The following is an 18,128-nucleotide window of genomic DNA, read 5'->3' on the forward strand; positions in this document are numbered from 1 at the left end:
GACAAAACGTGATCCACTGGAGAAGGAAATGGCAACCCACTCCAGTATCTTTGCCATGAAAACCCTATGGACAGTACCAAAAGGCAAAACGATATGACGCTGGAAGATGAGCCCCTCAGGTCGGAAGGCGTCCAATATGCTACTGGGGAAGAGCAGAGGGCTAGTACTAGTAGCGCCAGAAAGAATGAAGCGACTGGGCCAAAGCCGAAAGGACGCTCAGCTGTGGATGTGTCTGGTGGTGAAAGGAAAGTCCGATGCTGTAAAGATTTTTTCTCCATAGGAACCTGGAATGTCAGATCCATGAATCAAGGAAAGCTGGAGGTGGTCAAACAAGAGATGACAAGACTGAACATCGACATCTTAGGTATCAGCGAACTAAAATGGACAGGAGTGGGTGAATTTAATTCAGATGACCATCAGGTATACTACTGCGGGCAAGAATCCAGAAGAAATGGAGTAGCCTTCATAGTCAATAAAAGAGTAGGAAAAGCAATACTGGGATACAATCCTCAAAATGACAGAATGATCTCAGTTCGAATCCAAGGCAAACCATTCAATATTACAGTATTCCAAGTCTATGCCCCAACCACCAGTGCTGAAGAGGATGAAATTGACCGGTTCTATGAAGCCCTACAGCACCTTATAGAACTAACACCCAAAAATGATGTCATTATCATCATGGGGGATTGGAATGCTAAAGTAGGAAGCCAAAAGATAACTGGAATAACAGGCAAGTTTGGCCTTGGAGTACAAAATGAAGCAGGGTACAGGCTGATAGAATTTTGTCAAGAGAATACGATGGTCATAGCAAACACTCTTTTCCAACAACCCAAGAGACGGCTCTACACATGGACATCACCAGACGGTCAACACAGAAATCAGATTGACTATATGCTCTGCAGCCAAAGATGGAGAAGCTCTATACAGTCAGTAAAAACAAGACCAGGAGCTGACTGTGGCTCAGACCATGAGCTTCTCCTTGCAAAGTTTAAGCTTAAACTGAAGAAAGTAGGGAAAAGCACTAGGCCACTCAGGTATGAATTAAATCATATCCCTGTTGAATATACAGTAGAGGTGACAAATAGATTTAAGGAATTAGATCTGATAGACAGAGTGCCTGAAGAACTATGGACAGAGGTTCACGACATTGTACAACAGGTAGCAACCAAAACCATCCCAAAGAAAAAGAAATGCAAGAAAGCAAAATGGCTGTCTGAGGAAGCTTTGCAAATAGCTAAGGAAAGGAGGGAAGCGAAAGGCAAGGGAGAAAAACATAGATATGCCCAATTGAATGCAGAATTCCAGAGAATAGCTAGAAGAGATAAGAATGCCTTCTTAAATAAACAGTGCAAAGAAATAGAAGAAAACAATAGAATAGGGAGGACCAGAGATCTCTTCAAGAAAATTGGAGAGATGAAGGGAACGTTTAATGCAAAAATGGGCATGATAAAGGACCAAAATGGCAGGGACCTAACAGAGGCAGAAGAGATTAAGAAGAGGTGGCAAAATTACACAGAAGAACTATACAAGAATGAGCTTAATGTTCCTGATAATCACAATGAGGTAGTCACTGACCTCGAGCCAGACATCCTAGAATGTGAAGTGAAGTGGGCCTTAGAAAAGCTGAGCAACAACAAAGCTAGTGGAAGTGACAGTATTCCAGCTGAGCTATTCAAAATCTTAAAAGACAGTGCAGTAAAAGTGCTACACTCAATTTGCCAGCAAATTTGGAAAACTCAACAGTGGCCACAGGATTGGAAAAGATCAGTTTACATTCCAATTCCAAAGAAAGACAGTGCCAAAGAATGTTCAAACTATCGCACCATTGCACTCATTTCTCATGCTAGTAAAGTCATGCTTAAAATCCTACAAGCTAGAGTTCAGCAGTATGTGGATCGAGAACTACCAGAAGTATAGGCAGGATTTCGAAGAGGCAGAGGAACTAGAGATCAAATTGCCTGGATCATGGAGAAAGCTAGGGAGTTCCAGAAAAACATCTACTTCTGCTTCATTGACTATGCTAAAGCCTTTGATTGTGTGGATCATAACAAACTGTGGCAAGTTCTTAAAGAGATGGCAGTACCAGACCATCTTATTTGTCTCTTGAGAAACCTATATGCGGGTCAAGAAGCAACAGTGAGAACTGGACATGGAACCACTGATTGGTTCAAAATTGGGAAAGGAATCCGGCAAGGCTGTATACTGTCGCCCTGCCTATTTAACTTATATGCAGAGCACATCATGAGAAAGGCAGGGCTAGATGAATCAAAAGTTGGAATTAAGATTGCCGGAAGAAATATCAACAACCTAAGATACGCAGATGATACCACTCTAATGGCAGAAAGTGAAGAGGAACTAAAGAGCCTCTTGTTGCGGGTGAAGAAGGAGAGTGCAAAACTTGGGTTGAAACTTAACATTAAGAAAACCAAGATCATGGCATCTGGCCCTCTCAATTCCTGGCAAATAGATGGGGAAGAAATGGAGGTAGTGACAGATTTTATTTCCCTGGGCTCCAAGATCACTGCAGATGGGGACTGTAGCCAAGAAATTAAAAGACGCTTGCTCCTGGGGAGGAAAGCCATGGCAAATCTAGACAGCACACTAAAAAGCAGAGACATCACCCTGTCAACAAAAGTGCGTGTAGTCAAGGCTATGGTCTTCCCAGTTGCAATGTATGGCAGTGAAAGTTGGACCATAAGAAAGGCTGAGCGCCAAAGAATTGAGGCCTTTGAACTATGGTGCTGAAGAAGACTCCTGCGAGTCCCTTGGACTGCAAGGCGATCAAACCGGTCAGTCCTAGAGGAGATCAATCCTGACTGCTCTTTAGAAGGCCAGATCCTGAAGCTAAAACTCAAATACTTTGGCCACCTAATGAGAAGGAAGGACTCACTGGAGAAGAGCCTAATGCTGGGAAAGATCGAGGACAATAGAAGAAGGGGACGACAGAGAATGAGGTGGCTGGATGGAGTTACTGAAGCAGTAGGCGTGACCTTAAATGGACTCCAGAAGATGGTAGAGGACAGGAAGGCCTGGAGGAATGTTGTCCATAGGGTCGCGATGGGTCGGACACGACTTCGCAGCTAACAACAACAAACACCCTGTGATTTCCTCTATCCATTTTTGGATCCTCATCCAATATCTAACGACTTCCGGACATATCCACCATAAGTGATAGTATGTGCCAATCCCTTTACCACACTAACAACAATCGGCCAACAATCCGGGGAACATTTTGGAAAGTCTGGCCGGAGAGAGATGCCATCTATAAAGCATTTTGTATATGTTCTCCTTATATGACGTGGAAACCACCAGCCTCATATTAGTCCACCAAATCTCTTCCCATTTCTCAAGTGGAAGTGCATAACCAAAATTCTTCCCCCAGGCAATCATCGCATCTTTTACCACCTCCTCCCCTACTACCCTAGTTAGCAACAATTTATAGCACTTAGATATCATCCCTTTCTCTGGACCCAGCAGAATCTTATCTAATTCCTGCAGTTTCAGATAAATACCCCTTCCTTCCTTATCCTTCTTATACCTTGACTGGATCTGCAGGTAGACCCACCACTCCAGTTGAAACCCTTGCTGAGCCAGATCTTGTCATGTTTTGAGTTCTCCCCCGCTATCTAAACGTTCTTTGTAAGTTGGTCTTCTTCCCTTCTTGAGTAGGGTCGGATGGGTCAAGGCTTCCAAGGTTGATAACCAACACGGAATTTGCGCATAGTACTTAGCCCTTATCTTATCCCAATTCCGAATCAGTATATCCCTTATGTAGTGACGAGTAAACTGTTTGCTTGGAGGAGTACCTTCCTGCCAAAGAGCTGCATGCCATCCCTGCAGCAAATCAAATCCTTCCAGACTCAACAATTGATTATTCCTTAAACTTATCCATTCCTTGCTCCAAACTAAGAGGGCAGCCTGATAGTAAAGTTCCCAGTTCGGTAGGCCAAGGCTCCCTCTTTCTTTAATTTCTTGCATCATTTTTCCCCAATCCTGGGCCGTTTCCCCTGCCATACGAATCTAGAAACTACCCCCTCTAACTCTTTTAAAAATTTCAGCAAAAGTTTAACTGGTGCTGTCTGGAAAAGAAAATTCTATTTCGGCAAAACATAAGATTTCACCATGGCTAACCTTCCTAATAATGACAACTGTATCCTACCCCATTTCCCCAGGTCCATTTTTGTTTGTATCAGTAATTTAGAATAATTATCCTCCCTAATACTTGAACATTTTCCCGTCAACAAGATTCCTAAATATTTGACCTTCTTCACAATTTTAAACCCAGTATTGTCCTCTAGCATCTATTTACTTATATTTGAAAGATTTTTCGTCAATATATTTGTCTTATCTTTATTTACTTTCAGACCAGCCACGTTTCCAAATTTCTCAATCCTTTTTAGTAATTCCGTGCTGGATTCCAGAAGGTTTTCCAAAACGAAGACCATATTATCTGCAAACGCCTGCAGTTTATAAATTTGGTCTCTTATCTGAAGCCCAGTAATCTCCTCATCTTTCCTTATTATTCTCAATAGGGGTTCTAAGGTTAGGATAAATAAAAGTGGGGAGAGTGGACAACCCTGCCTAGTGCCCTTACAGATATCAAATTTGTCAGTTAAATTCCCATTTATCAACAGTCTTGCTTCCTGCTTAGTATAGATTGCTTTAATCATATTACGGAATTTAGCCCCAAACTCCATATGTTCCAACTGACACATTAGGAAATCCCAATTAACCCTATCGAATGCTTTTAAAGCATCGATAAATATTAAAGCTAATTGTTTATCTGGTCGGCTTTCATAATACTCCAGAACATTTAATATGATTCTGAGATTATCTTTTATTTGTCTAGTGGGAAGGAACCCATTCTGGTCTGTATGTATGAATTGGTTTAAGTAAATTTTTAATCTATCTGCAATTATTGTTGCAAATATTTTATAATCTGAATTAAAAAGGGATATTGGCCTATAATTTTTAATATGCTTCGAAGGGAAGTCATCCTTAGGAATCAAACTAATATTTGCCTCCAACCAAGTTTGCGGGACTATAGCCTCATGCAAAATTTCATTAAATAGATCTTTCATATGTTTTCCCAACGCTTCCACTTATACCTTATACAATTCTGCAGGAATTCCGTCAGTGCCTGGGTTTTTTTGACATTTCTGTTGTCTGACCGCTTTTTCAATTTCTGCTATTGTTATCTCCTGATCTAAGGCCTCTTTCTCATTAGGAAATAACTTAGGAAGGTCTGACTCCGTCAGGTATTGTTTAATCCTCTCCTCAGGAACCTTTTTTTCCTGATATAATTCTGTAAAAAACTCAATTGCTATCTTTTCTATCCCTTCTTTATCCCCCATCAGTGTCCCCCTCTTATCCTCTAACTGATCAATTCTTCTACTTTTCTTCTCTTTCCTTATTCTATAGCTAAGCCATCTCCCTGGTTTATTGGCATATTCAAAATAGCTCTGCCTTGCCACCCTAATTTGACGTGCTATTTTCTCTTGGTCCACAAGGTTGAGTTTATGCCTCCAAAAATCCACCTGCTCCTTCCCATACACCTTCTGTGGGTTTACCTGGAGAGCCTTCTCTGCCTTAGTAAGTTGCTCAGCAATTTCCGTCCTACTTTCCTCCTCCTTCCTACGTTTAACTGCCATCTGTTTTATTATCAAGCCTCTCAAATAAGCTTTAGCCGTATCCCAAACTATTCGTAGGGGCATCCCTTCCGTCCAATTTTCTAAAAAAAACAGACTCATCTCTTGTTTAATTTTTTGTACAAAAACCGTATCCTTCAGGGTTTCCAGGCTCATCATCCATCTACTCCTCACTCTACTCCCCCTTATCAATGTAATAGCCACTGGGTTGTGGTCCGCCCATTTGTTCGTCAAAATCATGGCATCTTTTGCATAAGGTACCAGCCCATCCGACAACCATACCATATCCAACCTAGACCATGAGTTATGCCTGGGGGAGTAGTAGGTATAACGTTGAGAGGCTGGGTTAATCACACGCCATATATCCCTAAGGCCAAATTCTTCACACATATCCCTAAATACTTTGGGTAAGACCCTCCTATCTTTCCCTTTTTTCTTCTTCAAATCAAGGTTTATGCTGAACTAATTTGGGATTGTACTTGCTGAGATCCACCAGCCTTTGCAAATGATTCAATAAAACTTGTTTTGTTTTCCAACACTTTCGAAGTGGAATTTATTCTATTCTTCACCACCTCTTTAGGTGCTAGGAACCTGTAACATTCCCTGCCTTTCTGTCATGGTGGGTCAGGTATATATGATTGGGAAAAGATGGTCTTTCCAAAATCAAAATTAATCTAATACTATTACAGGATGTAAAGAATTAGAAAATTGCTATCTGTTTATCTGAACTAATTAAGCAAAATAAATATCCTGCCAATGGCAAAAAGAAAAGTACTTATATACACAACAGTTATACATGAGCTTTCTATTCAAATATTATCGTGTATTTAAAATCTGATATAGCTTGCTGGGTGTATTTGAGTCCCTTATGCAAATATCTGTTTTGGCTTTTGGTGGGCTTCCAAAGTCAGAGGGCCCCCCGCAGTATTTATGCAATTAATCAATGAGGTGCTAAGGGAGGACCTATTCAAGGGGGTCCTGGTTTATTTAGATGACATCTTTATCTTCACCGAGTTCCAAGAGGAGCATGTAAACCTAGTCAGAGCAGTTTTAAAGAAACTGTGAGCTGCCCATCTATATGCAAAACTATTGAAATGTGAATTCCACCAGGAAGGAATAGACTACCTGGATTATTGCATATCCCCACAGGGCATCGAAATGGACCCTGAGAAGGTCAGGGCAGTATTAGAAGGGGCACCACCCCGCACAAGGAAGCAACTGCAAAGTTTCCTGGGCTTCACAAAATTTTACTGCCAATTTATCCCTTTGTTCACCCAAATAGCCCTGCCCATCACAAATTTGTTAAAAACGAAGGGGGAACCATCAGTGAAACCCAGCCAGCCACTGAAATGGACAATAGAATGCCAAGTGGCGTTCAACAGATTAAAAACACTCTTTTCCACCAAACCCATACTGAGGCACCCGGACCCAGATAAACCCTTCATAATATAGATGGACACGAGTGATGTGGTAGTGGGAGCTGTACTATTACAAGAAAATGACGAAAGGGTGCTGCAACCGTGTGCATATATATCCAGGAAACTCTCTGAGACGGAGCAACACTGGGGCGTGTGAGGGGAAAAGCGTACGGTGTGAGATGGTTGTTACTCACATGGTGCCATTTCCTTGAAGGGAATAAAATCCCTTTTCAGGTCTTGGCGGATCACAAAAATTTGGAAGCACTAAAAACACCCAGAAAGCTCACCCCTAAGCAAGCCCGCTAGTCCCAGCACTTTCACCGATTCTGCTTTATGCTCAAACACTTGCCGGGGGGAAAGAACTTCCTGGCAGATGCCCTGTCTCAATGCCCCAATATAACAGCACGCAAACCACCAGTTCTAAACCACTCATGACCAAACCACAGTTGGCAACACCTTTAACCACCAGGGCACAAGCTAAAATAACGCCGCAGCTGGGTAACCAAACCGGAATCGAATTCTGGAAAACCTTAGAAACAAATGAATGGTTCCAGAAGAATAAACACGTGTGCACGATCAAGGACAGACTGCCATGGGTGGGGAAGAAGTTATATATACCAACTACCCAGATAGTGACTTTCATGCAGCTGTGCCATGATACAAAATCAGCAGGGCATTTTGGTTTTGGAAAAACACATTCAATCAAAAGACAATTTTGGTGGCCATCCATGAGAAAAGACATAGAAAGCTACGTGGCCAGTTGCCCAACTTGCACAGTTGCTAAGAGGTTGCAAGGGAAATCGCCTGGACTGCTGCAAGCAGTGGCGAATCACTCGGCCCCATGGAAAGAAATATCCATGGATTTTATAGTGGAGTTACCAGAAAGCAATGGAAACACTGTCATCTGAGTGGTCACTGACCTGTTTTCAAAACAAGTGCACTTTATCCCTTGCAAAAAAATCCCTACAGCAAAAACCTTAGCAAAACTATTCATGCAGCTCATCTACACATTGCATGGGGCACCCCAACGCATCATATCAGATAGGGAAGTGCAATTCACATCAGAGTTTTGGAAAGAATTTTTATCCCTCTTAGGAACCACCCAGGGACTATCATCTGGTCATCATCCTCAAACTAATGGATCGACGGAACGTTCAAACTCAGTACTTGAGCAATATTTAAGGTGCTTTATTAATTTCCAGCAAATGAATTGGACGGACCTACTCCCTTTAGCAGAAGTTGCCTACAACAACGCAGTCCACTCCAGCACAGGCTACACTCCCTTTCAAGTAGCCACGGGCCAAAGTTTCAACCCCATGCCAGAACTAACCCCAAATGAACCGACAACCGCATCACTGAAAGAATGGATATCCCAATTACAAAACAACTGGCCAGTGGTTAGGAAAGCCTTAGACAAAGCTAGACAGGTACACAAAACACAAGCAGATAAAAAAAGAGTCAAACCTAAACCATTCATTGTAGGAGAAATATTTGTCTACAAAATACCTAAAATCCCTACAGCCCTGTAAAAAGCCTGGTCCAAAATATATAGGACCTTTTCCAATCAAAAGAATCATAAACCCAGTAAGGGACACGATGGCTCAGTGGGTTAGGACGCTGAGCTTGTCGATCAGAAGATCGGAAGTTTGGTGGGTCAAATCCCAAGTGCCGCATAGCAGAGTGAGCACCTGTTACTCGTCCCAGCTTCTGTGAACCTAGCAGTTCGAAAGCATGTAAAAATGCAACTAGAAAAATAGGGACCACTACGGTGGGAAAGTAACAGCGTTCCATGCGTCTTTGGCATCTAGTCATGGCAGCCACATGACCACGTAGACGTCCTGGGACAAACACTGGGTTTTCGGCTTTGAAATGGAGATAAGCACCAGCCCCTAGAGTTGGAAACGACTAGCACGCATGTGCGGGGGAACCTTTACCTTTACCTTTAAACCCAGTAACAGTAGAATTAGAATTACCGAAGAACCACAGACAAATACACCAAATCCTTCACTGCAGCTTGCTGAAACGAGAACAACAATTGCTCTTAGGGCCAAAAAACCCCCTCCACCACCTCCAATCATGGTTGAAGGAGAACAACACTTCGAAATAAAAGAAATCCTAGATTCTAGGAAGTACCATGTGGCAACCAATACCTAGTCATGTGGAAACACCTTCCTTCCTCACAGAACAAGTGGGTCCACAAATGACACGTTAGAGCACCTAAACTGCTAAAAAGGTTTCATACAGAATTTGCCAATAAACCCGACTAACCTCTACATGTATTTTGTTTCCTCTACAGGTGGATCTCTCCTATTTGTAAGGTGGGGCAGGATGTCAGAACCCATTCATATTTCATTTCTATCTATCCCCTCTGACCCAAAAGCAAATATCACTCTCTGCGTTCTGCCATACTGCCAAGGGGGAGGGGGATGTGTCCGTGGGTTTATTGCCTGCTTCCTCTATCTGCTACAATGTAATCTTTTGCTTTCATTTATTGCCTTTGCTTCCTCTATCTACTAGTGTAACATTTTGCTTCCCTACGTTATATCTCTCTGAAATTTATTTCCCTCAACTGTAAGCTAGAACAAGGGAAGGAATAAATAATGAAACCTCCTGCCCAATTTATTTCTATGATCCCAGAGGAAGGTGTGAAGAGCTGTCAACCAGCGCTGTGTGATCTGGAGACAGGCTGATGTTTTCCCATGATGGACCTAACACCTGGGGATTAGTCAGATGAACTATGTGGTGGGGTCTTGCTTGGGGATACCTTAACCTATCAGATCCTGTCTATTATGCCTGCTATCAACTACTCTTAATAAAAGGTCTTGATGGAAGAATTTGCTTCCAAGAGTTCTGCTTTCTTAAGATGTGGGATTGAAGTGGGTCCTGACAGTATATTGAGCTTCTTCATAAGCTTTAATTTTTTTATCATACTCTTTCTTATTCCCAAATATTTCATGGGAACAATGAAATGAGTACACCATGAACATAATTCAGAATCTTTTCAACCTCATTTATCTATTAAATTTGACTCTTTAATTTGAGGTACTCCATGTGATTAATAAAAATAGAATTCCAAACTTTACAACATATATTAATATTAATGTTAAAATAAAACACCAAATAAAAATTGAGAGTTTCCAAATCAGATAAAACTACCGTAAATAGATTTTCTAAACTAAAACTAAACCATTTGCTAAGATGGTTTAGGGCCAAATTCAATTCAATGTAGTCCATTTTGTACCCTATATAATTTTCTCATTTTTTACCAATTTAATTGCAATTTGTTATCAAGATACAAAAGTCAAAAGTGTATCAACTTTTAAAAAGAAACTAATGAATTTTCTTTGGCCTGCTATCCAGAAAAAACATTTAAATGATCAACCCTATATGAATGGCTCCAAATAAATGGAAAGTTAATAAAAGTTCTCACTGATCACATATGCAGATTTGTTTAAAGTTGTTTTGGGAACTGTGCTACCTTAATACACAGCACATTTCATTTATACACACTGGAAAGCTGATGCTTTTCCATTTTGTTTAAGATGGTGGATTTTTGCAAGAGGAATTCTGGGAGTTGAACTCCACAAGTCATAAAAGGGCCAGGTTTGAAGACCCCTGGTCTAATCTGATTAGGTGGAGGTGGCAGGCAGAAAGGCAGAAGAAGGCCTTCTAAGGGACATGGCATAAAAAACAAGTATTCATGGGTAACTGTGGAAGACATTTCCCCCCAAGTTACAGAGGCTAGCAAGAGCCATTCTCAACCATTTAAGTTGTCTTAAATGTAGCTGTTTTTCTCAGTTGTACTTATACTGTACAAAACTAGTACCTAAGAAAGTAAGGTAAATTCTAACGAGTGATGTTTTGGGCAACTTCTAATACTTACCATGTACGGCATCTTCTAGGTTGAAGTAATCACCTAGACAGAAAAAAAACCTATTAGATATCAATGTCTCATGTAGAATAACCAGATAGCGTGATCGGAGCTGCCGTCTCTCTATAAATATTGGTGGGGGGTGGGGGGTGCTGGCTTTGTTGCTGTAAGCGGGTTGGTTTGTTACATGTTGATTGGTTGATGGGGTTATTGTTTGTGGATTAGTCGGCTGTTTTGTAACATCCTGTCTGGCTGAGGTGTTGGCTCCTGAAAATTCTGGGCCCACTTTATCATACAATCTTTAACAAGTTCCGTTTCTGAATCAATTTCTATCAATGCATTATATATCCTTCTTATATGTGCTTGACCTTGAACTCTAATTTGTTTTACCAAATATCCATATTTTTGAACCACAGCTATTTATTGTTCATATGCAATCACATTCACAAAATAACACTTCAAAAAATGCTTACTGGAAAAATCTATACTTACTTGGATTTTTGGTAACTGTATTAGGCTTTTTAGTAGGAGCTAAAATATAAAAGTAGAATATAAATTAGTTGCAATGATCCATTAAACAGAACAGAATAAACATTGAGTCCTTAAATCCTTCTTTGTAGTCCTTCAGAAATGAACATTAGTGGCATAATTTCATGTAACTCTTAAGTGAGAAAGCACTAAAAGACACCTAATATAATTTTTAAAAAGTACTCTCATCCAATGAGTAGAAAGCAAAAAATTCCTAACTACCTTCACCTATTATTTTGTTACTATAAGCACTAATACTCCAAAAATATGCCCCACTACCATAAAATGGCTCATCCCTGCAACAGAGTGATGCTAAACTGATTTTGTAATAACTAAATCTATAAGTAGACACAGATTCAATTTTTTTTAATTGAAAAGTTTTACAGTACATTTTTTAAATAGAAGACTCCCTCCCCCCCTCCCCTCCCCCTCCCCTCCCTCCTCCCCAACTTCCCAGAGCTGAATACAGGGTATAAGCTCACAAACGTACGCTAAAATATGCTAACAACAAAAATAAAACATTAAATTCTATCGCACTTTAACTCTCCATAGTCATAACTATATTACTAACAAATAACAAATAACTAATATGTCATATAAAACCACTACTTATTCAAATGCTAAATGAAACTTTTTAGTCGCATATTTATTCTGAATATATTCAATCCATCTTCTCCATTCCACAATATATCTCTGTTGCGATTGTTCTTTCAAATATGCTGAAATCTTTGCCATTTCCGCCAGATTAGAAACTTTCAAAGTCCACTCTTCTTTAGTCGGCAGTTCCTCCTTCTTCCAATATTGCAGTACTAAATATTGCAGTACTGCCATAATTAAATTCAACATCAATTTAGTATCTATAACAGTAAAGTCTGTCATAATACCCAACAAAAACAACTGTGGAGAAAACCTTATTTTCTTCTTAAATATCTTTTGCATATTCCACCAAATTTTAATCCAAAAAGCTTTGACTTTTTTACAAGTCCACCATATGTGAAAATACGTTGCATCCTCACAACCACACCTCCAACATTTGGGCTGGCAGTTCGAATACGTACTTGCTAGTTTTTTAGGGTCTAAGTGCCACCTATAAAACATTTTATAAAAATTCTCTTAAATTTTGAGCCTGTGTAGATTTTACATTTCTGACCCAAATCTTTTCCCAAGTATCCATTGTTATAACCTCTTGAAAGTTCTGGGCCCACTTTATCATACAGTCTTTAACAAGTTCCGTTTCTGCGTCAATTTCTATCAGTGCATTATATATCCTTCTTATATGTGCTTGACCTTGATCTCTAATTTGTTTTACCAAATATCCATCAGCTATCGAAAAGCCAACTTTCTGGTCTTCTTTCCATCTTGCTTGTAACTGCCCATACTGAAACCAGGTTTGCACAATCTTTTCTTCTTTTAAAATATTATATGGTTTTAATTGCTATACATTCCTTTCTAACCTTAAAATTTCTTTATATGTGGTCTCATCATGTTTAAATCCAACATTTATATTTTCTATTGCATGTTTAGGTATTGCCCAAATTGGTATCTTATAATTTAACTTATGTCTATATTTTTTCCAGAGGGACGCGGTGGCTCAGTGGGTTAGGACGCTGAGCTTGTCGATCAGAAGGTCGGCAGTTTGGCGGGTCGAATCCCGAGTGCCGCGTAACAGAGTGAGCGCCTGTTACTCGTCCCAGCTTCTGCCCACCTAGCAGTTCGAAAGCACGTAAAAAATGCAAGTAGAAAAATAGGGACCACTACGGTGGGAAGGTAACAGCGTTCCGTGCGCCTTTGGCGTCTAGTCATGCCGGCCACATGACCACGGAGACGTCCTCGGACAAATGCTGGCTCTTCGGCTATGAAACGGAGATGAGCACCGGCCCCTAGAGTCGGAAACGACTAGCACGCATGTGCGGGGGAACCTTTACCTTTACCTTATATTTTTTCCATACTCGCAACAGAGCATACCTTAATATATGTATCTTAAACATATTATCCACCTTCTTATCATACAATAAATATGCATGCCAACCAAATAACAAATCACAACCCTCAAGATTTAATAATCTCCCTTGTGTTAAATTGAACCAATCACTTATTGATGATAAAGCAGCAGCCTCATAATATAATTTAAGATTGGGCATTTTAAGACCACCTCTTTCACGTGTATCTTGCATTATCTTAAATTTAACTCGTGGCTTTTTCCCTGCCCAAACAAATTTATTAATACCTTTCTGCCACTCCTCCAAATTTAAATCCTTTTTAAGTATAGGTATCATTTGAAACAAAAATAAAAATTTTGGCAAGACATTCATTTTTACTGCTGCAATTCTTCCCAATAAGGATAGTTGTAATTTTTTCCAACCATCTAGCTCTTTTTGTGTTTTTGACCATAACAATTCATAATTATTCTTATATAACTTCACATTTGAAGCTGAGAGGTAAACCCCCAAATATTTAGTCTTTTTTAACTATTTCAAATCCCGTTAACTCTTCTAATACAACCTTTTGTTCTATAGTCATATTTTAGACAATATTTTAGTTTTTTGTATATTTATCTTAAATCCAGAAACTTTCCCATATGACATTATTATCTCCATCAACTCTACAACTGAGTAAGTCGGTTGACTTACTGTAATAACCAGGTCATCCGCAAACGCTCTCAGTCTATAATCATGATCCCTTATTTTAATTCCCTTAATTTTATTTATGTCTCGTATTTTAATCAATAATATTTCCAGTGTTAGACGATATCTGGTGCCTGCATGCATCACCACCATGCCTACTGGAATCTCCCATCTAAACTGTTTATCCCGTTTCCTTAATTCTTCTGCCAAAAAAGCAAATTCTTTTCTTTTCCTTAAAATTCTTGGAAGAATCTCTTTCAGAATTAAAACTTCTTGCTCTGCAACTGTATATTTATTATTATAGAAGGCTTGAATAACCTCATTTCTAATTGCTCTCTTCGTAAAATAAACCACCACATTTCTAGGTAGCTTTCTTTGTCTTGCAATCCAAGAGTTAACACGAAATCTTTTATCTATATCCACCATAATATCTTCTGCTGACCCTAACCCTAACCCTAACCCTAACCCCAAAACCTGTTCAAGAGCTTGTGCCAATATTTCTTTCAAACTTTCCTTAGGATCTTCTTTCAAATCTGATTCTCACAGCAAACTCCATTTCGTGATACCGTATCATTGTCACATCATCATCAATCTTTTCCATCACAGTTTCAGCATCCAGCATTTTAGCATCTAGTCTCATGTTACTTTGACTAAGTTCTTCCACTTGGTCATCCAGACATTCAATACACACTGCCAATCCTTGAAATGTAGCCAAAATGTCTGCTCTTATCTCAGTATTCTTCTTCTCAATAAGTTCAGCTATTTCTTGGGATTGTATTTTTAAAGCATCCTGCAAATCTTTTATTGTTAAAGCTGGTGCGGGTGCCGCAGGAGGAGGCATCAAAGCCTGTAATGAAGACTGCTGAACTGGCGAGGCACCAGCACTTCTAGGAACTTTAGTTGGTTTGAAAGCCATTTTAACACCGCTTAATTCTATTGCGCACTTTCACTTTCCGCACTGCTTGCAACTTTTTCCACAAAATACTCTGAGTTAAAGTTCAAATACTTGCTATTACAGCATTCTCCTGCACAGCTCTGCCTGCATCCAAGTAATCTACAATTCACTCTCGATGGCAGGGATGGTTGCAGCATTCTGCTTTGCTCCAAAGCCTTGGAGCAGAGGCGTCCCAGAGTCCGGAGCAAACTCAGGCTTCGGGGGGGGCTCACACCCTTCAACCACCAGAGTTTAAACTCTGGCGATCTAGGGGAGCTCTACCCCTGCCTAAGCGCTCACTCCCTCCTCTTCTCCCGAGGAGCGGGTTTCCGAGCCGCCAAACAGCTGATCGTCGCTGTTTTTGGCGGCTCTACGGAAAACAGCGGGGCTGACGGAGCCTTGCCACCCGGAAGCCGACACAGATTCAATTCTTGAAAACTAAATCTATAAGTAGACACAGATTCAATGCTTGAAAACTCTTCCCAATCTCAACGAAATGTTGAAAAAAACATGTGAAGGGGCTTGAGATTCCGATTGTCTATTAGCAGGATAACTATCTTTAAAAATATGGGCAAAAGAGGACATATTTGGTTTAGTAGTAGAGGATGCCAGCAAAACAAGGATCAGACTTCACAGTGAGCTGCATCCAAACTGGGGCTGTGGGGGGGGGGGGAAAGCACTGCTGAAAAAAATTCTCCAAAACCTACATGAAAAACAGTTGGGTCATAGCTCAACTGGCCCATTGTTTGAAGTAAGAAAGTCGGTCCAGTCACCATTTTTTTTGAAGAGGCTAACAAATCATCTCTCTATTTTTCTCTCTCAGCGTAGTTGTCCTGAAATGTTTATCTTGCCTTCAGTCTGTTCTTCTTCTTGATCCTCAAGTTTCTTCTGATTTATATAAAAAGTCTTTTCCATTTTCAAAGTTGTCAATCCCTTTTCTAGATTTTCCGTCAACTGTGTTTGTTGATCAGTTGAATCTTATATCATAGTATTTAATTGTTCCACTTCTACTACTATATTCTATGTAGTTAATTTTTTGGTTATGATCAAAGTTTGGGTTTGTATATCTAGGCTGAGATCTTGTTCTTTTCTGTAGCCTTTTATTTCATCAGTGGCTTTAAGAATAGTTTCATGAATTGCTTTCAACATGAATAAAATCTGTTTCTGATCTTCATCCATGTTGTTTTAGTAGTGTGAATTAAAAGCTTTACAGTAAGAAAATAAAAATAATTTTATCATAGAGTAGAGAACACAGCTGGGCTTCTCACAGCTGATTGCCAAGGTTACAAGTTTTATCTATAGTCTGGGCTTCAAGCCAAGTCTCTTTTAGACAATAACAGGTTGTAGTATCAGGTTTGGCCAAAAGATGTTGCCCATAACATATGATTTTCTTTTTTAAATCCAAGGGTTTTATAGTCCTTTTTCCAATTTTACATCTTTTTTAAAAGTAAAAACCCAAATCTTCAACAAAAATAGGAAATCTTTTAGTCCTCAAGTTTTAGAAAGATAAAAATTCAATTAAAATCAGGTTATTGTTTCAATGTTTTAAACTCCCCTGCATAGTCAGTTGCTGCTATTTTTAGAGGTCTGGATAGCGTTTCCCTTCCCTCTCTACAGGGGGGGAAATACCTTGAGCAGCTTATACAGGTGGAAAAAATAAGTTAGAATTGAAGAGAGGTTCAGATCTCACCCAGTCTAATCCGCGCTGCTTTGTAGGTGCCTGGTGGTAAGTTTGACTTTGACTGTCTGCAGCCTAGTGACAAGCCATATTGCTATGGCTGGTCTTTCGTCCGCTGGTTTGGAAGGATGTGCCAGATCGGGTGGAAGGGTTACCACCTTCCCGTGATCAAGCGGGGATCCCCTCCTTGCTGGTCGCCCCTACAGGGTGACTTTTGACCCTTTCCAGGGTCCCCCAGTGATGCGAAATCGGACGTGGAAAATGAAGCTTGCTTTCCAAGCAACCACAGTGGCCGTGTTGGCAAAACAGAAGTCAAAAAATGTAGATAAGTCTTATAACCACTGTGGAGAGTATTCCAGAAGCCATGTGTTTGTTAGGGTTATCATGATAATATAAGGGCCACCCCTACCTGATCCTAGAGCACGGAAAATGGAAAGAAGGAGGGAACAACACAGGCAGGCTCAACTATTCGGGAGGAGTACCTTCCGCTTCTATTCAGACTATATGTGAAACTATTTACAGCCAGAGTCAGCTGAAGGTGTGTGTTTCTTTTGTTGGAGGCTTGCCAGAAACGTGGGAGCATTTTGGGGAAATTTTGGAGCAATTAAAGGACTGTTTGAATTGCCAGCTGACTGCATTGCCTCTGTGCTGTGCCCTGGGTCATCAGATTTTGTTCCTGACCCACTCCAAATTGCTCCTCCAGACCGCGTTGAGCGACCATGGAACAGTTCCATGCGGGAAATGATCAATTAACCCAGCAGGTGGCCCTCCTGACCACACAGGTTGTGCAGATGCAAGCAGCTCGACCATGCCACAAATGCCGTTATAGTGCCAAAGAAATTTGATGGCTCAGTACCAACTGTATATGAGTCTTCGACCTGAGGACTTCCGCACTGACCGGGATAAGGTGGAGTTTCTGATAAACCTTTTGTCAGGATCAGCGGCATGTTGGGCGACACCCCTGCTGACCCAGCCCAATCCGTGCTGAACAATTATGCAGTTTTGCCATCAGCTAAGGGCCATGTTTGAGGACCCTGTTAGGGCCCAGACAGCAAACCGGCAGGTGAGAGAATTGCAGCAGGGGCGTGGATCACTTGCAGACTACATCTCTGCGTTTCAGGTGGTCTGCCAGTACCTGCAATGGAACGAGATGGTGCTCATGGACCAGTTCCAAGAAGGACTTTTATCAGATATCCTGGGTGACCTGGCACGCACCAAATGCCCTCACCCCTTGCAGGAGCTCATGCACCTGTGCCTCTATTGATGCAAGATTCCAGCAGCAATGGGTGTGATGGACAGAGGCCTTGCCTGCACCTGTCAAGACAGTGGCACCATTGGTATCGCCTCCGGACGAGCCAATGCAGTTGGGGGTTGCACGACCTCAACTGACCCAAGCTGAAAAAGATCGGTGCCGCCGTGAAGGCCTT

The 18,128-nt window shown here is 40.7% G+C and overlaps 1 protein-coding gene across 3 annotated transcripts in view; it reads right to left on the minus strand.

Annotated features, from left to right (window-relative positions):
* CD99 (CD99 molecule (Xg blood group)) overlaps positions 1 to 18,128 on the minus strand; it is a 117,886-nt gene that overhangs the window by 64,606 nt on the left and 35,152 nt on the right. For all 3 annotated transcript variants that reach the window (XM_083361533.1, XM_083361534.1, XM_083361532.1), the window contains exons 2-3: positions 11,430 to 11,468; positions 10,950 to 10,982 (exon numbers count right to left, since the gene is read on the minus strand). In XM_083361533.1, coding sequence (XP_083217659.1) covers positions 10,950 to 10,982; positions 11,430 to 11,468 — 72 coding nt within the window. The remainder of the gene's footprint in view (positions 1 to 10,949; positions 10,983 to 11,429; positions 11,469 to 18,128) is intronic.

Source organism: Vipera ursinii (genome assembly GCF_947247035.1).
Source record: "Vipera ursinii genome assembly, chromosome: 4".
In the NCBI taxonomy this organism is placed as follows: domain Eukaryota; kingdom Metazoa; phylum Chordata; class Lepidosauria; order Squamata; family Viperidae; genus Vipera; species Vipera ursinii.